The sequence below is a fragment of the Dermacentor silvarum genome, chromosome 6 (genome assembly GCF_013339745.2).
Source record: "Dermacentor silvarum isolate Dsil-2018 chromosome 6, BIME_Dsil_1.4, whole genome shotgun sequence".
In the NCBI taxonomy this organism is placed as follows: domain Eukaryota; kingdom Metazoa; phylum Arthropoda; class Arachnida; order Ixodida; family Ixodidae; genus Dermacentor; species Dermacentor silvarum.
In genome coordinates this window covers 61,470,834-61,492,794 of record NC_051159.1, presented here as the reverse complement: position 1 = coordinate 61,492,794, position 21,961 = coordinate 61,470,834, and the positions used below count along the sequence as shown (strand labels likewise).

Genomic DNA, 21,961 nt, shown 5'->3' with positions numbered 1-21,961 from the left:
TTGCAATTATTTGACGATATCTACGCGCAATTTTTGCTTTTTTTTTGCCCATAAAACTGTGTGCTGACAGGATTAAGCTGGTGTAAAAATAACGGCGATGTGAAAATAAGGTTTAGTTAGTGCTGTAGAGAAAAATGTAACGTAACTTGACTGTGTCAATCTTGCGTAGTACACACAAGAAATCAAACGATGCACAAAATACATTTACTTATAATGTCTAGTACAATCAATCATGAAAGAGATATGTACATGAAAAATTATATGTACTGTGTGGCGCCTGAAGGTTATGTTGAAAGACGAGATAAAAAAAATTAATTCGCAAGGTAGGCTCGACACACAATTCGGGATAGAGAGAGTTTTTTTTATTTATTCATTACATGGGGGGGGGGGGGGGGTTCAAGTGAGTACATCAACCTTATTACACACAATATAAATCGAAAACAAGAATGCAAACAAGAAAACGCAACCGCGGGTAATATTAATCAAGATATCCAGCCAGAATACATACATCAGCTACCATCGAATACGTCGCATCAGCCAAACACATCGATAGCGAGTACAGAACATTTCATAAATAACCATTAGAACACTGATAACTACATTGAAAAAATAAACAACACTGTATACATATCACGTACAAAAACCGTAAATGAAACTAAGACAGTCAAATACAGATTAGCAATGTTTTTCACTTCGAAAATATAGTCCATGATGATGTAGGGCTGTTGACTTTAACAGACGGCGCCCATCCTGTCGATTTCCCTCGTACTGGTCCTCTTCAAAGTGTTTCTAAGTACAGGTAAAACAACAAAAGTGATTATTGATATGAAAAGTTGCCTTGTAAATACAGAGAACCCATTACAGTGCTTAAAAATAAATTTTAGCAGAAGCAATGCTGTATTACCTCGCTTCACACGTTTCGAAGAAATGCACAGGCTACAACAGACACCATGCCAGAAAGCGCCGAAACATTTTGGTCCCATGATGCCCCTTAACTGTACTACACCTGTGCATACCGTGCACAGGCATTTAAAGACCGTCACAGTACCCACTACGATCGGGAATTAGCACGAATGACCATCGGCTTACGATCACCACGCTACAAATATGTACAAGTCTAAAAAATCAGCTATGTAACGTAACACCCTGAGGTCCGCAAGATATCTCCTGAGAAATCAGAGAAAATCACAATGTTTCGCTTACCACGTACAAAACAGCCGCTCTCCCCAGACGAAGCACTGCGTTCTTTAGTCCCAAATAACCAGTACCGAAAAAAAGAAAAGAAACAAGAGACACACACGATGTGTGCTTCCCGTGAAAAATGAAAATTGGTGGCTTACGTGACGATTCGTAGCTAATGTAAGATTATTTCGCGGCAAAGCATCTTCGTCAGTCCTTAAAATAAGGGTACAGACTGCGCCCATCAAAACGAAAAAAGCCTATGCGACGCGCGCGCGCAAACCATACGCTACTCAGACAGCATCGGTGCAGTGCTTACTTAGTTCGTGAGCGAACGTAGGTACGTGAGCGAGGATCAGAGAATACTTTCTTATTTAAATGAAAAACACGGTGCGGTAGTCTAAACATTCTTGACACTTACCTCGCAAATGCAGGAGTTATCCGTTGCCTTCCAGTGATCGCGCTTTACTTGGGCTTCCCATCTCTTCCGTCGCTCTGGGTCCCGGGGGAAGCGAAAACAACGCAGTCCTTTACGCGTCGATCCGGCGCACTTGGGAACACAACAGCCCGTCATGTCGACACGATGCACTTGATAGCTTGTCAGTCATGCGGCTGAACACTGTCTAGCAAGTAGAAGCGTCCGCGAAGCATCCGCGCGCACTGTGCCTCGAACTCAGCACCGGCACCAAGCAATCGCAACGGCTCGCTGTGACACAATATGGCGTCGCAGCGAGAAAGCGGCGGCGCGGGGGCGGTCAAAGGTTGGCACCACCCTGAACGGCGGCGCTGGCATCGAGGCACCCTACCTGGCAGCGCGTACGCGCTGCGTCGTCTGCAAAGCTCTGCAGCATGTGAAATGTATGACTGCGTTCGGGATCTGGTTTCTTTTTTTTCTTTCAAATCACGAATTTGAAGGACTCATTGTGAAGAAGACTTATTCGTGCTTTTCTCAAGTTAATAAATGCACTCGCAAATGCTTCACGATTTCGCTGTTCCATAAATATCATGTTGTCATGGACGAAGACAATGAAAGGCTCTCGCCTGATATTGAGAATTTCTGATTGTGCCTCTGTGTTTAGTTCTTTAAGCAGCGGGAAATAAAAAAAGAATGGTTTAGTGGTCACTATATTCGAGAAGACTTGGAGATGTCCATACTTTCCGGGAGTTCGCAGTTGTGGTGCCTACAATATTTTCCACTGCACATTCGGGGTTACGGCCAACATTTTCTCCGTATGTGCTGCCACAAATGTCTACACTAAGCCAACCTTTAGCACGAGCGCAGGCGACACTAGAAAAAGTTCCACCGCAAGCTTGCTACCACTACGCGGTTCGGCTTCTTTCGAGAAGCTAAAGGAGAAGACATGCTGCGCGTCTGCCTTGCGCTGATCAAGGTTACTGCTCTAATTAAATACTCTAAGCTTTCGCTGTACCACGGCGAAGTAATTCAGATGAGATATCACAGCGAAGCTATTCATGGAAATTCCACGAAGGCTTTCGTGTTACTGGTTAATCGATGAGTAATTTCAGTCAAAGAACAGCCAACAATTCAGCCAGAATCGAAGCCCCAATAGGCAGTATGACCAGACCATCGGAACAGGCAGCTGATCGCCGGCGTTGGCAGAGACGACGCAGCATAGAGGAGCATGCGCCGGTTACTACGGAATATTAAGCTAGCATTTAGCGAAGCGATTGAAAACACTCTGGTATGGCGAAGAATGGTACCTGATATAGCAAAGCAATTGCAGTCTAGGGTAGATTTTGGACACACTCATAATAGACCTCTAGGACTTTCGAAGGGTGCGAGAACTCTCTTACAACTTCGCTCTCGTTTCATTGTTTCACGTATGAATTGAGTTCTTCGAATTCATACATACTTGGGAAGCTTGACAGAGAGGCTGGTAGTGCAACTAAAAGCGCTCAAAAGCATTGTATGCCAATTTTCACTGTTTACTCAACCACAAAAAACAAAGAGAGAAACGAAATGAATCACAAAAGTTTATATATTCAAGCAATTGGTAAATAACAATGGTTAAACCCTCGCTTTCCGCATGTTTGCACGCGTTATATGCAACGCTTACAGAGGTTTCCCGCTTCTATGGAAGGTCGAACGAGGGCAGTGATTTCATGTTTAAAACAAATGGGGACCATTCTATGCCTGATGTTTACCGAAACCTTGAAGTGTGTAGGATATTATGTTCCTTGAAGTTATTTACTGAACACTCGTTGTATCTATATGTTCATGGGTTATAAGAGGCGTGTTCTTGGTTTTCCTGGTGAAATATGCAAGACATGGTGTTCACTTCTTTTCTTCTTTTCTTTCGGCGGGGGGGATAAGAAGCGATGTTTATTCTGTGCTGGTTAGCTAACGTCGTTAAGCCGTTATCCGCAATGCCGTTATTAGCAATGTTTCCGACAGCCCTAAAACTACCGTCGAAGACATAGAGTTCAAGTCGGCTGACAATGAGAGAAAATGTTAATTTCAGTGCATTGCAAAAGTTTAACGTACTTGGCCTAATATGAAGCATTGAAAATAATTACTGAACCCTCCTTTGGCCCCAATTTTCATGTGTTAGGCGAGTTTCATGGTTGGTATATCCCCGGTGTCTTGGGTGCACATTACAAGGAATCTTTCTCTTTGTTTTCTTTTTTTTTTTTTGGCGAACATACGTGGCATATTGTGGGTTATATGTAGGCAAAGTTGAAAGGTGTGTGCAGGGGAGAGATTCTATTGCTTGCAGGACATTGAAAATGCAAGCGCCCAAGAACTCTGGAAATGTGTTTTACGAGTGGTGCAGAATTTGCCATTGACAGAATTACACATTCCACCGAGATTACATTTAACAAAAAGAAATGCTGAGAGAGCTATGCCAAATTTGTGCCCGCATATACATGCATACCGAGCAATTACAGCCTTTGCTAAAAAAAAAATCTTTTTGACACGCGTGTATGAACGCGTCGTACAATCGTTATGAGCTTCGTTTTCTAATTCTGCGAGAAGATGCTACGTTACGCCAAATTTATATTTGGTGGAAATGAATGAATGAATTATGAGATTTTACGTGCGAAAACCAGTATTTGATTATGAGGTACTCCGTACTGGGGGACTCCGAAATAATGAGATGGTTTTGGATTCCGGCCCCATCAAAATGCGGCCGCCGCGGCTTAGTTTTCATCTCCTGACCTCGTGCATAGCAGCGCCAAACCATAGCCGCTAAGCCATCGCTGCGAGTCATTTGGTAGAAATACCAACAGTGCTAAGTGTGATGTGTGTGTGGCGGAACTTTAATGATTCTGGCCAAAATAAAAGCGGTGCATATTGACCCCCGGCTTTTTTTTAATTATTATTTCCATGTGTTATACGAAATATGTAGTAGGTTTCTCCGACGTTCTCAGTGAACTAAACAAAACACTTTGATTCTATCTGATCTAAATTAAGGGCATGTTATAGGCAATGTGTAGAGTATGTTCAATGTGTGTTTACTAATTACGGCTCTAGCAGTAAATTACGTATGCAGGGGATTCAGAGTGTTATAAGTGCGTTTTGCGAACAACGCAGAATTTGGCCCGGTGCACTGGTATAATGGCGAATGTTACCGAGATAAAATTTAGCAAAAATTTAGGAACCATTATGGTCAATGTTTATGAAAACATTATGGCCATTATGGCCACCTCGGCAGGTGATGAAGTGAAGTGCGGTAGGTAAATTACTGCTTTTGCAACAAATTTCTTAAGTGCTCGAGTGAGTTATGTGTGGTCAAGTTATCGAATGGGCTAGTCATTATGGACAGCGTTTTAAAGTATGTTGCTTGTTTACAGGCAAGTTCAATTTTATTAGAACTTTCTAAAATAAACAGCCTGCCTGAAACTACGGTTCGCATTTAGCAAGGTCACACAAGCCTACTGTCTTCATTTTAAGGGATCGAGCCTCATACTAGACATTCCATCATGTTTTCTTGGTATTCATTTGTAGCACTTATTCAACTTCGTAATTTTAGGCATATATCGAGTGTTTTGCCTATACATTACTCCTAAAAATTCCCTGTGGCAACACTGTTTCAGTTCTTGATTTGAATTACTCAAAAAGGTGGACGTTACTTGCACAATACATCGAAATGCTTAATTTTTGAATCATCAAACTTTCACTAATTCAGTTTTTCAATAAACTTTAAAGCGCATAGTTCAACTTACGAGCAGCACACGGTGAGTTCGCGCACCTTATCATTTTAGAACAAATTCTAAGAATGGCACAAATTTCGGGATATTCATTGCCAAAGTGTGTTGCTAAATACATAGATGTTCCAGATACTTTTCTGCTTGAATGCATGGAAATGTTTTTTTTAAGTATAAATAGAAAAACACAGAAATATTACGCAAACTTCAAACCAGTGCCACCCTAGTATTTTCAAAAATTTCAACATGTGCCTTAATGTAAGTGAAAAAATTAAATTATGGGGTTTTACGTGCCAAAACCACGATCTGATTATGAGGCACGCTGTAGTGGGAGACTCCGGAATAATTTGGACCACCTGGGGTTCCTTAACGGGCTCCTAAATCTAAGTACGCGGTTATTTTCTTAGATTTAGGTGCACGTTTTCAATACATACCTTGCGAAATTGTTTTAAAGAGTTAATTATGCATTTCTATTTATTGTGGAAGTTCTGCTCTTTGAGCAATGAAGTTCAATATTCGGCATTGTACAGTTTAAGACAGGCATAAGATGAGTGTCGACCAACAGCGCTTGGGTGGGTCCCTAGTACCGAAGGTCTTCGCCTGTCGGCTCTGCTGCAGCGGGTAGCCCACATTCCTGGCAACACCCTTCCCAGAGTTCAGTGCCCCAATCAGACACGGCGAGGGTCAAGTGAAACCGTCCCAGTCCTCTAACAGGGGCAGAATGCGGCCTTTACCAAAGGTCAAGCGCCTGACACAACAACGGCGATAGTTCCAACAGCACTTCTTTGGCCCGTGCTACTGGCAAGGATGCTGTGAAAGAACTCAGGAAAGTCTATGATATCCGGGATCTTAAGATGTTAGTCCAGGAGCACGAAGCTATTCCTGTTTCTTCTGATCTTCGCCAAGTAAATACTCTACAGAAAGCTCATTTTCTTGTCCCTCCGGACGTCTCTTTCACCTGAAAGCTGGCACCGCACCAGCTCTGGGGCCTCCGTGGCCGTTCACACCCAGATTTCGCAAATAGTAAGGAAAACCGACTTGTAATTAGTTTGCGTGTGGAAACGTTGACCTAAAATATTTTAATCAAACCTGAAGAGTTTTATTGACGAACATTGATATTATGGTTGCCAATACTTCTTATCGAATATGGAGAAGCGATTTGCGTGCCTATCAGAGCAAACATGGAGGCTTTTCAAGATATCGTATATTAGCGCGAAACCAAATGTTCGGCTCCATGGACAGTCTTTCGGCGCTGTACACCTTCGTCTAAAGGATGAGGTACTGCTAGGGTTTACAGCAACGCTTGAACGCCTCAGACGATTTTGTGACAGTTGCGCGGTTGCGACATGTCACCACGCAGCACACAAGATAAGTGCTGCTGTACAGAAGGAACAGGCGACTCACGACGCTCGCCTGATGTGAAGCGCCGTCACTCGCGGAGGAAGGGGGGGGGGGGGGGGACGCACCTTAGTGGTGCGTATTGCATAACGTTAGCTTGACGTTTGCCCTCTGCTCCGCTCAGACCAGTGCATAAAAACCGGCAGATCCCATGCCCTGTGGGAATCGATGTTATGCAAAGCAGTGTGTGGGGAGCCTACCAAGTTAACGAAACGACCATGAGAGCACCAACACGGAGGCGGTTGTTTCATGACCTACATTACACGCATGTCATGACATTCATGTCTTGAGTCCTCAGGAGTCCCTTTAGCTATGCCTAAGAGGCCTTAAAGCGAAACCCTTATTTATGCTCATTACTATGACTTCGACCATCAATCTTAAGCCTTTTCCTTCACTAAGTGCCCATCCGAACCCATTACATTGGTTTTTGAGAGTTAATCTTTTTAGCTGAGTCCTTGTCATTTTTGCTGAGTCATGGTCATGACTATGACTTCTACGACCATCCTTTAGTGTTTCCCTCACGTAGTACTCCCGTTCGAACCTCTTTCTGAAGTTTTTGAGTGTTAATCTTTTTTGCTGTGTCATTGTAATTTTTGCTGAGTCATGCTCATGACTATGACTTCTACCATCATCCTTTAGTGTTTCATTCACTTAGTTCCTACGTCCCAGCCCATTTCAGTGGTTCTCGAGTTTCAATTTTTTTCGCTGAGTCGTCACTTTTGCTGAGTGATGCTCGTGACTATGACTTCTTCCATCAGCTGAGTCATGCTCATGACTATGACTTCTACCATCATTATTTAGTTTTTCATTCACTTAGTTCCCACGTCCCAAACCATTTCATTGGTTCTGGAGTTTCAATTTTTTTTCGCTGAGTCATTGTCACTTTCCTGAGTCATGCTCATGACTATGACTTTTGCCATCGTCATTTAGTATTTCCTTACCTTAGTACCACGTCCGAACCCATTTCAGTGATTTTTGAGCGTTAATATTTTTTCGCAGGGTCATTGTCATTTTAGGCGGCAGTTTCATCAACTACATGACACGCATGTCATGAAATTCAAGTCATGACATATCATTTATGTTCGTCATACACTGTTGTTATACTATGCCAATTTTGGTACCTACCAAGTTAACGAAACCTGCCTGAGAGCCCCAAGACATAGGCAGCTGTTTCATAACCTACATGACCCGCATGACATGATATTCATGTCATTACCAATCATTTATGTTCTTCATACACTCTTGTCATGGTGTGCCAATTTGGTAAATATCAAGTTAACGATACGGCCATGAGAGCACCAAGACGTAGGCGGCTAGATAGATAGATAGATAGATAGATAGATAGATAGATAGATAGATAGATAGATAGATAGATAGATAGATAGATAGATAGATAGATAGATAGATAGATAGATAGATAGATAGATAGATAGATAGATAGATAGATAGATAGATAGATAGATAGATAGATAGATAGATAGATAGATACTGTCAAAGTGACAAATGTTTCCCAAGAAATGCTTCGCATTTAAAAGAGAGAAAGAAAATACACACAGGTTTCTTTATCACTTACGTGATTAATGGCTATCGCCATGGGTGAGTATAGAAGTCAGAAAATATGTGTAGAAGTGTTTTGACGCATTCATATCTTAAAATGCGATTATCATTGTTTTGAAATTTCACCGAGTTTTCTGTCAGCGTTTTTGTGTATGTTTAACTGCTTTACTCGATCTGCAATATAAGAACAAATATTTTATCTCTGGTGCTGGGCGGAATCAAACCTGCTTCACACAGGCTCCTTAAACACATCAGCCCTATACGCTTTATCGTGGGGCGCCAGGAATGACCGCCGGAGGGAGCGATTTGTAGCGTCCTTAGGTGTAGACCCTGTGGCCGGTGGGCTCCAGTGGGGCAAAACTGGTTTTGGGGGGAGGCCTGGTTTACTGAAACGTTCCTTGCGGCGTCCAAAGGTATGCACGCTGTGGTTTGTGGTCACGCAGGGGGCATGCATGAATTAACGTGAATAACATTTTTATCTACTACCCCCCCCCCCTACAGGCTGCAAATATAGGTGTATGCAGCAATACGTTTTGCGCTATGTTGCTTCATTAACGTCGGCAATTATATTGAGATGGGTTCTGCCGCATATTTTTAAGATGAATAAACGTCGCAGCATCCTTGACTAGCAAGCTTCCACGAGGAAACGACAGCAGAAAGGATCAGAATTGTTCATGCGTTGAATGTCTGCGCCTTGAATTATTTTATAATTATAGTATTTCGTGTCACTTCCTCATGTGTCATGTCTATTCCGCCATCTTGGCTTCTGTAGTGTGTAAATAGAGTTTGTATATAAACTTTCTGTTAGATTTTACCCACTTGAGACCCCCAGTAATAGATACCAATATCTGGAGATCTGTGACGTATGCAAAGGGAAAAAAATAAAAGGGGACATAAAGGCACATAGAATGTACACCACAAAGGTCTATAGCGCATATAGCGGGCGCCCTATTCATTTAAAGAATGCGAGTAAGACGAGGGGAAACGCGTCTATATTGACGTTTATTTTGAACCATCAAATTAAGCGCTTTCACGCATTCGTGCTCCTGTGGGCCTAAGTAAGCCTCCTGGTATTTTCAATGCGCGATGTATCACGAAATAAAAAGTGCGTATGCTGCATCAAGCCACTCCAATCGAAAGATGCAGAGAGAAACAATAAGAGGGGAAGGACAGAGTGATTAACCAGACTAGTTGTCCGGTTGGCTACGATGCAGAAGAGTGGTGTAAAAGCAGAAACAATGATGAGGAAAGGAGCTTGAGGAAAATCTATCCGCCCAGATTGAATGCATTTGACAGCGCCTATAGGTTTTCAATTATTATCTAATTCACGTGCAGTCACTAATGGTTATGCTGCACGTCTAAGCTACTTCTCTGGCCATCTGAATATATAACGTGTTGAGGTAGCTGGGAATGGAATCAAGAACGCGCAACCATAGCACTCACAATTCATTGCTAAGTGCGATGACGCAGTCTTGTACAGGAAGGTTATGGCCGCTTGTTTTTCCTAAATTTCGTAACTACATGTCTATGGAAGGACGTGTAATACACCGGTAGCATGTGGCATGCATTTTATGTGCTTGTAGCATCTTGTTATCGGCTCATATATACGTATACGTATGCTTTTCTGATCGCTGCTCTAAGGATGGCAACCATCACTTTGCCCAACACGTCGATCTTCAGGCCCTTGTTCCAGTCAGTTCTTATTATTACCGGGCTTACATATGAATCGATCATGGTCATTCTGGTCAACACCGTTAGCATCTGACAGGAACTCACTCTCGAGTGCCCAGCGGTAGAGTATCGTGTAGCAGTCATCCACTTCTTTTTTCTCGTCTCGTGTCTTTTCGATGAGCCGCAGGGCATCCTCAGCAATCAGGTCCATGCCGGGCACATAGGACATGATTGTGCGTGGCCGGAGCGTGTACGGCTGCGTCTTCGAACGGACGTTGTACCACTCCTGGCCTTGCCTGCAAGGGATCAGAATCAGTCAAGCTTTAAGCGACGTCATGCATGGCTGCAATGAGACCTAGTGCAAATATTACGACAGGCCAGTCGAATGACTTAATGATGATGATGATCATTAAATAAACTTTAATTTTCGAGACAGTGTTCCCGAGCGTTTGAGCTGTGAATCACTCTAGGTGGGAGGGTCGTCCCTCATTCCAGGAATCCTCTGGCCGCGATAGCATCCCGGGCTCTGGCGAAAAGACGTCACTGGTAGTCCAGGGCCGGGGTGGAGATCTTGGCCTCCCCCGTCTCGGCGAGGAGGTTCATGTCTTCGGTCGTTGTAGGGTTGGTAACGGGGTCTTGGGGGCGCCACGGGCACTCGAGTAGTAAATGAGCCAGAGTGTCTGGCACGACGCAGATCGGGCAGTTGTAGGTGTGTAGTGTCGGGTGGATGCGATGCATGAGGATCCCACGGGTGTACGTGTAAATGTGGTTTTTATTCCAGCGTTGAATTCCTGACATGTGCGTGACTCGTAAGATAGACTATCTGCAAGAATTATTTCCTCTTAGGTGGAATGATTGGAAAAGGTCTCACGCATGCGGCAAACAGTCGAATTTCATTGCAGTTGCTGTTTAGTCGATGTGCCTACACTACAGATAATTCCTAATGAAGCCTAGATAAAATTAATTAATGTTCTTCCTAGCTATTAAGATTTTGTGCACTGTACTAGAATGTAATACTTGGGCGCGATCACAACGATATATAGAAGGGAGTCGTGTAACGGCAGCAAGTCTCACAGCCTAAGCCGGTCCCACCCACACTGAGGGGACTACACAAGCGTCTTTCACCTGCACCATCTGTTGCCAGAGAAATATGTCAAAGTCTGAAAGGAATTGCAATCAAAGGATAAATGCTGTTCTTTAAGTGTGCTAGAAAGGCTCATTTTATTCTTGTCGAAATGAGCAGAAAGAGTGTCGGGTGTCCAGGACGTTGTCGTAGCATGAATTGGATCATTCAACACCATGACAACCGGACTAGATGAGGGTCGTGAGTGAACATTCATCATTAGTGAACACATACTTGAGTGAACATTTATGTGTGAATGCGCACACAATCACTCTCCTCCTTCTTCTTCTCTCCTTCTTCCCGCTTATAAGTAATACTGTTACGCCATGAAGCGTTTATTTAAATCTGCAGGGCAGATAAATCAGAACGGTTGGCGTGCTGCAAGCCGGTACAAAAGCAACCAGACGAACGTTGTCTTCCTTCTCCACCCACAGTGCCCGTGGGCATTCGCGCTGTTTCTGCCCTCTGTTATGAGAGCTCGTGACACTTCTCCGTTGGCAGACTGAAGCCCGCCGAGCAAGCCAGTCAGTCGTTCGTGAATTGCAAGCCTTCAGGCGGGCAACGTGAGCGACTTCGGTTTTGGCCGAGTGTCGTCCAGTGCTCGTGAGGCGTGAAATGCGATAGTTGACCTCGCTCAGGCATTCAAGTATAACGTAGGGCCCAACATAGTGGACCAAGAACTTCTGGCACAAGCCACGCTTCCGTAAAGGCGTCCAGAGCCACACAAGGTCGCCAGGATCGAATTATACATGCAGGCGGCGACCGTCGTAGCGCATCTTTGACCGGTCCTGCGAGGCCAAGGTGCGTAGCCGAGCAACGCGTCGCGCTTCTTCTGCTCGACAGAGCACCTTGGTAATACAGTCATCGTACCATTTGTCACCTATGCCTTCAACACCGCGAGACACGAGACCACCGGTTACTCACCGTTCTTCCTTCTTTATGCTCGTCCACCTCGTTACACACTCCACTCGACACCATGTTTCCCTACTTTGCTCATGACAATGACTCTATTAATATATATAGCTGTCCGTACCGGATATATATATATATATATATATATAGGAAAATCAGAAGCACAACTTCGCGGTTATCTTAGGTTTATTATTTACCCAAGAGTTTCGGTCGGTGGACCGACCTTTTTCAAGGGATACAGGAAATTCTCGCAACAGTCTTTTTATATCTTCAGGTAGAGTAAGAAGGCGCCAAAAAAGTGAGAAAGGAGAGATAGAGAGAGCAAACCACAACAAAAAATACATAAATAAATAAATAAAAATTATAAATAAATAAAAAGGGCTCTCTCCCTGGGATTTTTATTTATTTATTTATGTTTTTTTGTGGTTTGCTCTCTCTATCTCTCCTTTCTCACTTTTTTTTGGCGCCTTCTTTCTCTACCTGAAGATATAAAAAGACTGTTGCGAGAATTTCATGTATCCCTTGAAAAAGGTCGGTCCACCGACCGAAACTGTTTGGTAAATAATAAACCTAAGATAACCGCGAAGTTGTGCTTCTGATTTTCCTAAATACGCTTGGCCCATTGAAAAATCCAGTTACAGTTACTACTATATATATATATATATATATATATATATATATATATATATATATATCCGGTACGGACAGCTATACAGCTGTATATCCGGGACAAACGAACCCACAAGAACATCAATGTGGGCAGTGGCCACAGTGGCCCCAGTTGCCCATAATTCTACACTGCACTATATGCAGGATCTAATATATAATCATAATGTGCAATGACCAGATTCGAACCGGGGACCTTTAGCACAAAGGCCCGATACTGCAACCATTACGAAACAGACGCGCGCCTCGAAGGCAGAATTGAACACTCGTAATAATTTCTGGTGTGCAAGCCATTGCCTCTGAGATGCTTATAACGCATCGCATTACCGCAGCCGAGCTGTGCAAGCACTTCAGCGCTTCAGTGGCCTGCCATAGATGTCAACTTGAGTCTAGCAATTATTCTATTGCGATAGCAATTATATGGACCCTCCAGCCGAATTTCCGCCGTCGGCGTCTCCGTGGTGCCACGCATATATTTAGGTACTTGTATGCTATAGGCTTGCCCATGCTGTATACAGGCGGGTTATATTGCTACACTATTCAATCACTAAAGTTGCTCATAGCCGGTCCTACATTCTTGACTAAATTAGTCGTCATAATTTTTAAAATGGCAGCCCACCGACACATGTCACGAAACACACCATCCACAGCGCAAACCTTTTATCTGGACTCACGCTTGTGATAACATTTATGCAATGTATCCTTTCACCTAGTTCCTCCCTTTATCATCCCCCATTGTGAACCTCTTTCTTCCCCTCTTCCCCTTCCCTTACGTAGAGTAGCAAGCCAGATGCTCTATATTCCGGCCGACCTCTCGACATTTTCAAATCAATAAACTACTACTTCTTCTTTTATCTGAAATCTTTTCGGACTATTAAATATTAAAAGTGTCAAACAATGTCAGTGTCCAAACCTGATGGGGCGTAATTTTAGTGGTGGGGCTCATTACGGGCAGTGTAGCGGCACCTGTGTGACGTCATTACAGGCCCGCGACCTACTCATGTAAAAGGACGACTAAAGAAATTATGCAGGAACCATCGAGAACAATTGTCAATATTAGCGAATATCCGAAGGCTTCTCAAACACAATGCGCTTTATTTATGCAATGATGCGCTTGGACGCGTACATTTGCCGCAGTGAAGCTATTTTAGTCGGTGACAACCTAAGAATTGATTACAAGCTCCCCCCACAAAAACGCAGTGCATCTGCCCGTCATCTCTGATAGAGAGCCGAGCCAACTGAAGTTCACTTACAAGTTTATGATATTGCTCTGGTAATGTAAATGTCAGCCCAATTGAAAAAAAATATGAGCTTGTTCTTTGTTCCAAATTATTACTTTTTATATCGCACTGATATCAGAATCACCCCATAAATGTTGCCAAGACGTTCAGATTTCAACCTAAAACCACTCATACGAAAACAGATCTGTACGGAGAAAACAGCCTTTTTAAACGCGAAAAACCGCTTGACGTAGTGGACATAAGCGAATGTAATTGGCTGACACATGTATTCAAATTTTGTTCGAGTTGTTCAGCGTACATACACTATTGTATTTCTAGATTGTCACCGTTTTTCTTTTTTTTTATGTAGGTACTGTTCGTTGTGTCATTGCGCACTTTTGTAGAGACGACAACCGTTAACGCTCCACGGCGGCATATAAGCCTTCAGAAGCCCCAATGCTCTCACGCGACAGTACGCATGTCTCAGAGCTACAATAGTTGGAGGTCGGCAAAAAACGCGCCCTCCAACTCGGTTTGGCGAGAGCACCCGCCCTCTGCATTGACGCCTTTGTGTCAGCGGTGAAAGTCCAACCGCTCCAACCGCCACATGCGGTGGTGAAAGATGACATAAGATAATGGTATTCGCTTTGAAATAAAAGTATAATAATCAGCTACCTTCACGGAAAAGATAAGTGTAGAACGCTACTTACAGATTGAGGATACCGATGTTGTCGTAGTACTGAGGCCGGCTCTCACGGTACCGCTTGAATGCTGTGGCCCCCATACGAAAGGGCATCTTGCCTTCTTCTTGGTACAGCGTCCGGAAATCGTTGGCACTGAAGAGGTGTACCAGCGAGTAGCGGCCCGGCAGGCGCTCGGCTACCACCGGACCGTACTTGCGGTACATGTCCGAAGCCGCGATGTGGCGCCGGTCCGGGTGGTACTTGCCTGCGCATTTGTTAGAGGCCTCGAGTTAACAATGCCTCGTAAAATGACAGTGGGAGGTTAAGCGAATCAAGACGGTTTCTATTAACTCCGCCAGGATAATCAGGCAACAAAGGTACCGTTTTTCAGGAAGTGCAACACAGGCTCTACGAAATTTGCGTGGCAATTTTCAAGGTAGCACCACCGTTCCCAATTCAAGAAAGTCAAGCGTTCTCACCTGTCTGATTTTTAAATTGTCTAGCATTCTATTTAGTCAAACTATCATCCCTATTTCTTAAAGGCGTGCGAGCATTGGTAATTTTGAATACGATTCGAATGGTATTTTTTTCTCTTTCATTCATGATGGATTCGCAAATTAACTATTCCAAGTGTTGAATATTCGTTTATCTTCGAATATCGACAAGACAACACTTATTGCAGTCTAGTAGGGGAAAAAACTCACGGCGTGGTTACGAGTGTGTAATGCGAATGTTTATCCGTTGGCTGTGGTGTGGGCTATAGACGTTTTCACTTCCGATATCGTGCTCCACGAGAATCACTTGGAGGGTCTGAAGGTCCCGCTTCCGCCATGACGTTTCACTGTAAAACATATGTTAGAGCCTTTTCGTTTACGCTACTATACGCTCCTCTCAGATGACAGCATGGCGATACTAGGGATGACGGTGGTGTCACGACGATGACGTAACGACCACCGCATGACGAGAGTTGCATGTCAAAGCTGGAATGACTACGACGGAACGACCATGGCGGCATCACGGCAACGGCGTGAGAAGAAATGCATGACGACGATTGTATGAGGATGATAGTTTGAAAGCGTAGTTTGAAAGCGTTGACAGTTGATCACGCTGTAACGTCAACGGCCCGAATATGGCTGCATAGATGACAATGACTATACAACAAAGTTTGGCATGACAACGGCGACGACATAACGAATACCGAATGACGAAATTTGAATGACGACCACGGAAGGACCACGAAGGCATCCCGACGATGGTATGACAAGGAATGAGGACGGCATGCTCGCTATTGAATAATTACACCAGGATTACGGCGGGGTGATGACGTGAAGCTGGAAGGATTTTTTCAGCGATACAGCGGGTCAATCAGCGAATTTCGCCGCCCTTGATGCGAGAAGTGCAAGATCATCTGGGGGTGTGAAAGGGAACCAAGCTTTGCGTCACGTAAACGAACAATCTTTTCTCATTGGTGGAAGTGCACGCGGCAAACCTCTGTCATTGGTGGAGGCACGCCCCTTCTGGCTTTTCTCTCGTCTCTCTCGCATGTCTCGCTTACCTGCCTCGCTGCGGATGGGGCATGGCGCCAAATTTATAAACGTGTTAACGCTATGAAAGACCCACGCAAGCGAAGACTGTACCGAGGAATTCTGTTGCAGGACAACCTCGAATGATGCCTTGAGGCATCAGTTTCTTATCAAATTCATGGAACCACTAACATTTGTAGAATAACTTCAAGCCATTCAATAAGGATGTCTCGCATTTCAATAGCTTATGAATTTATTGTGTTTGTTTAGGTAAAGCAACGTTTCTTGCGAGAGCAATTATATGGACACTCGAGACACGCATGGGCCTTTGTCGCATAGCGCTGTTAACACCGTGCTGTTGCAGTATGGGTGACGCATGGCCTCCAGAGCCGCAAGAAATGCGTAGCGCGTTTGGCTGCAAAAACAGTGACCCAAGTCTAAGCACCTTCACGCTCCTCTCAATGAGCTCTGCTACGGTGCCGGCTAAGCGTTCTGCATTCCGCTGCTGCCATGTTTGTTGTGCGCACGCACACTTGTGTTACAACTGATAAGCTGTGTGCAACGTTACTATTCTCGTGGACAACTTCTCGGATAATGAAAGGGAAGCTACGCAAAGCTCGCACAAATCAGAGTGCTTCTGAAGAAAGTCCCACATTTTCGTTCACGTTAGTTTATTCCTCATCCTCCTTAGTATAATAACCTGGGGAAAAGAAAACATTGTTATCTTATTTACAACAGCCGAATATGACAAAAAAAAAAACACCACTGAGCTTGCAATTTCATTAATTTTACTGGTTTTTTTTCGCGTCTTTGCAGATACGAAAACATCGCACGTTAAAGCTACGCCGATTCAGTTTCTTCTCTAAAGAACCAAAATCGCTGTATAGCACGCGACTACTATGCGCGGTAACACAAGCGCATTAGTTCCGCCCCCGTAGCTTTCCCCTCATTGTCACGAACGGTGACCGCGCGTATAGAGCTTTAGCTCTAGCAACATCGGTTGTGTACGTACCGCAACGCAGCCCCGCTGGAACAGAAGTGTTCACTTCTAGTGTGGCCGTAACTCGATCATGGTTCATGCGGGGTTCTTATCAGGGTGGACACTACACTTCAAGTTACAAACGTCGACGATATTCATTGGATCTCATATGATGATATTCCATAGTTCCATTTCTCGCGGCCCGAACGACTGTGCGCCCGCCGTGCGGCAAGGCTCCGCAAGGCTCCTTCTTCCGGAGCCTTGCGGAGACCCACGCAAGCGGAGGGTGAGGGGGGCGTGTTCTACGCCGCGCGCGCCAGCCCTGGCGGCTGTATGTTGAAAGCCGTCTGCGGCGGTGACAGACACCTTCCTCCCTGCGCTGTGTTTTCGCGGCTTAGCTCGCATTGATGCGAGCGGCGGCCCGAAGGTCAATTCGCTCGCTGCTGTTTCCGCGCTTACTCACTACAGCGTTTTGACAGCAAGTTTCCGAGCCATCAAGTGAGATGCGTTCATGTTTGTTTGTGCGCTCGTGACTCCATGCTTGTTCATTTAGTTAGTACGCCTGTGTTTACAACCTTAACGACCGTTAAAACTATCCTTACTTCGTATAGCTGACCACTAATTTGCTGTCGCAATCGTTGCTGAGCCTTTCGGCTGAAACTGCGACTTTTTTTCTTTTCATCTTTGTTTTGTAGTTGCAAATAAAGCTAAATAAGTATGCAGCCGAAATCAGCGTTGTAACCAGTTCAAGGAAGGAGGCTTTTCAAGATGGCGTAGGTTAGCAGTGCCTACATAAAGTTGACTCTAAAGACATCAGTGCTTCGTTGCGCAAATTTAGGCTACCCTTATGTTGCGGAAGCATTAGATGGCAAAAGTACGCACTACAAATTATCTCATGACCGTGAGTCAGTGTTGCCAGGTTTGGCTATATATAGCCAAATTGGGCTACCGAAAAAAAAATTTTGGCGTCGACTTCGAGGAGTTGGCTATGTGGCTATATTTGGGCTACTGAAAATCTGCGACTGCAGCGCGCCTGTGCGTGTGTGCATGTGCGAAATGCCATCCGCCCCATCTCCCCCTCCATTCTCTGCGCCATTGTCTGAGCCAGCGGCTTTGATCATTGATGTACCTAAACTTACATCGCGCTACACCGTGAGACACCCGATCCCCGTGCATCGGGATGAGCCTGGGAGTATAGGGCTTTTCACAGTACACTGTACTAACATCGCTATGCTCAGAGAGCAAGAAAAAAAAATATGTGGTCAGGCGATCGTGGCGCCGACATGAAAGAAGCACGGGTAGAGGACCCGCTCCAGCATGCTCACGGCCATGGCGTCTTGGTGAACTATCGCACCGGGCACAGCTTTCGACCTGCTTCACGTTTCTCACGCTAAGCTTTATAGCCATTTTCTTTTTCCTGTGAGATGAGTTTTTCTTTGCGCTTACATTAGAGGTTCATTTCCGTAGGTTAGACTTAAGACCGAATCCTCCTCGGAGAGGAGAATGTAACCATGGGGAAGTGGGCCAAGTATGCGAGAAAGTATAAAAAAGAATGGGAGCAAGACTCCGAGCCCAAAGTGGGTCCCGGTGCGTTTACTTATAGATGGCTTGCCCGTAACGTGACAGATGCAGGTACTTATTGTGCTAATATCGAAACAAGTTTGCCGCGATGTCATCAGTGCGCCACGTCACATGAACATCGCCCAGTGTGTTAGCTTAGCAGGTGAGGTGTCGCGCTGCTGGCTCGACGACGGAGGTTGGATCCCCGGCCACGGCGGCCACATTTCGATCGAGGCTAAATGTTGAAATACACCCGTGTACTTAGATTTATGTGCACGTCAAAGAACCCCAGGTGGTCAAAATTAATCCAGAGTCACCCACTAATTCATGCCTCCCAATCATATCGTGCTTTTGGCACGTAAAACCATAGTAATTATTATTAGTAGTATATCAACATGGTTTTTTTTTTCAAGTAACCGCTTTCCACAGGATCACCACTGTTATCAATTTGTCGTTTATCTTTGCTCTCTGTGAGCCGTCGCAGCTTCTGCCATTTCAAGCGAGTTACGTTGGGGACGGGCTCGTTGCCACAAGCGACTGCGCGCTTCTTACACCTAAAATTAAAAAAAAATTATGGGGTTTTACGTGCCAAAACCAGTTGTGATTATGAGGCACGCCGTAGTGGGGGACTCCGGAAATTTGGACCACCTGGGGTTCTTTAATGTGCACCTAAATCTAACGTGTTTCACGTTTCGCCCCCATCGATATGCGGCCGCCGTGGCCGGGATTCGATCCCGCGACCTCGTGCTCGGCAGCTTCTTACACCTGTGTGCCGTTTTGCGCAGCAACTATTTAAAGTTTCGCTTCATTATTTTTCATTAATTATGGGCTTTTAAGTGCCAAAATCACGATCTCATTATGAGGCACGCCGTAGTCGGGGACTCCGGAAAATTTTGACCACCTGGGGTTCTTTCATCATCATCATCATCATCATCATCAGTCTATATTTTATGTCCACTGCAGGACGAAGGCCTCTCCGTGCGATCTCCAATTACCCCTGTCCTGTGCTAGCGTATTGGAACTTTCGCCTCTAAATTTCCTAACTTCATCTTCCCATCTTGTTTTCTGCCGACCTCGACTGCGCTTCTCTTCTCTTGGTATCCATTCTGCAACCCTAATGGTCCACCGGTTATCCATCCTACGCATTACATGGCCTACCCAGCTCCATTTCTTCCGCTTAATGTCAACTAGAATATCAGCTATCCCCGTTTGTTCTCTGATCCACACCGCTCTCTTCCTGTCTCTTAACGTTAGTCCTAAGATTTTTCATTCCATCGCTCTTTGTGCTGTCCTTAACTTGTTCTCGAGCTTCTTTGTTATTCTCCAAGTTTCTGCCCCATATGTTAGCACCGGTAGAATGCAATGATTGTACACTTTTCTTTTCAACGACAGTGGTAAGCTCCCAGTCAGGATTTGGCAATGCCTGCCGTATGCACTCCAACCCAATTTTATTCATCTGTAAATTTCCTTCTCGTGATCAGGGTCCCCTGTGAGTAATTGACCTAGATAAACGTACTCCTTTACAGACTCTAGAGGATGACTGGCGATCCTGAATTTTTTTTCCCTTGCCAGGCTATTGAACATTATCTTTGTGTTCTGCATATTCATCTTCAACCCAATTCTTACCCTTTCTCGATTAAGGTCCTCAATCATTTGCTGTAATTCCTCTCCATTGTTGCTGAATAGGACAATGTCATCTGCAAACCGAAGGTTGCTGAGATAATCGCTGTTGATCCTCACTCCTAAGCGTTCCCAGTCTAAGAGCTTGAATACTTCTTCTAAGCGATTACTTCTTCTAAGAGATTGTGTCTCCTTGCCTGACCCCTTTCTTGACAGGTAACTTTCTACTTTTCTTGTGGAGAACCAAGGTAGCTGTGGAATCCTTGTAGATGTTTGCTAAGATATTCACGTATGCCATCTAAGTTTCTCACACTTTGTCTTGCATTCTTTACAAAGTTATTCCTCGGAATGAGTGACAGCCCACAAACAATTGTCACGAAACAAAACACCGACAGAAATCCGCTTTGGATTGTCCATATAATTGCTATCGCAATAAACACCGCATATCCACGAAGTGAATCATGATGAGTGGGCGAAGCACCGGGGGATCATTCGGGTAACCGTGAATCCCCCGTACATTGCCCACTCGAACGTGCAAATGAGTGACAACCCATGTATACAGTATATACAATGTTGTTTTACTGGTCGTATAAGGTATTGAGGTGCGGGTTTCGTTTTCCCTTCATTAACACTGCCTTATGATCAGTGCGGCAGCACGGCGACGCCGGCAAGCGGACCCAGAAGTGGCGAGAGCGCGGCAAGTGGCGGCAAAACGCCAGAAGAGTTCTCCGGAAGCCGGCTTCTGGTTCCGGCTTCCGGAAGATGTATATATATATACAGGGTGTTTCAGCGAACACTTTCAAAAATTCTTAAAGGTTGCCTGCGGCAGATAGCACAATTCTAGTTCATGAGCTGGTCTACTCGAAGAGGCCGACATTACTTGCACAGGAAATTTAAATGCATAATCTAATAATTAACAGAAATTCACTAATTAGGTTTTAAACTAGTTACCTGATGGCCCATATTGTAAGTTACAAATTGTAGTCGTGGAGTTCACAAGTGCGGATCCACTTGTAACGAATTCTCATGATGACACCAGTTTCCAGATATTAATTCCCGAACTTTGCGGAGAAATGCATGGGCGTTCCAGTTAGGTTCTTAACAGAAACGTCGCTTTATGCATTGAAGCACAAAATTACTGGAACGCCAATGCATTTCTCCGCAAAGTTCGGGAATTAACATCTCGAAACTGGTGTCATCCTGAGAATTAATTCCAAGTGGATCCGCCTTGCGAACTCCACGGCAACAATTTCTAAACTGCAATAAGGACCATCAGGTAATTAGTTAAAAACCTAATTAGTGGATTTTTGTTAATTAGCCGATTATTCATTTCAATTTTTTGTGCAAGTAATGTCCGCCTCTTCGAGTAGACCTCAAAGAGGCGGACATTAACTAGAACATAACTAGAACACCACGGACATTAACTAGAACACGGACATTAACTAGAATTGAGCTATCTGCCACAGGCAACCTTAAATAAATTTTGAAAGTGTTCGCTGAAACACCCTGTATATATATACATTGTACCGGAGCACATCGGCACCAGCTCTGTGCCAGCGAGTGTGTGGAAGAAGACGTTGACGATCGTGTGGTTCGCGCTAGGTCGGTTTTTCAACGAGCCAGCTTGTTTAACCGCTTCATCTAGTCTACCTTAAAGTACTCTGTTGCATTTGGTTGAGGTGCTGGGTAGTCCCCTTCAG

The 21,961-nt window shown here is 44.5% G+C and overlaps 1 protein-coding gene across 1 annotated transcript in view; it reads right to left on the bottom strand.

The window, feature by feature from the left end:
* LOC119456689 (probable cytochrome P450 301a1, mitochondrial) overlaps nt 1-21,961 on the bottom strand; it is an 80,707-nt gene that overhangs the window by 20,526 nt on the left and 38,220 nt on the right. The window contains exons 2-3 of the mRNA XM_049668848.1: nt 14,607-14,844; nt 10,081-10,271 (exon numbers count right to left, since the gene is read on the bottom strand). Coding sequence (XP_049524805.1) covers nt 10,081-10,271; nt 14,607-14,844 — 429 coding nt within the window. The remainder of the gene's footprint in view (nt 1-10,080; nt 10,272-14,606; nt 14,845-21,961) is intronic.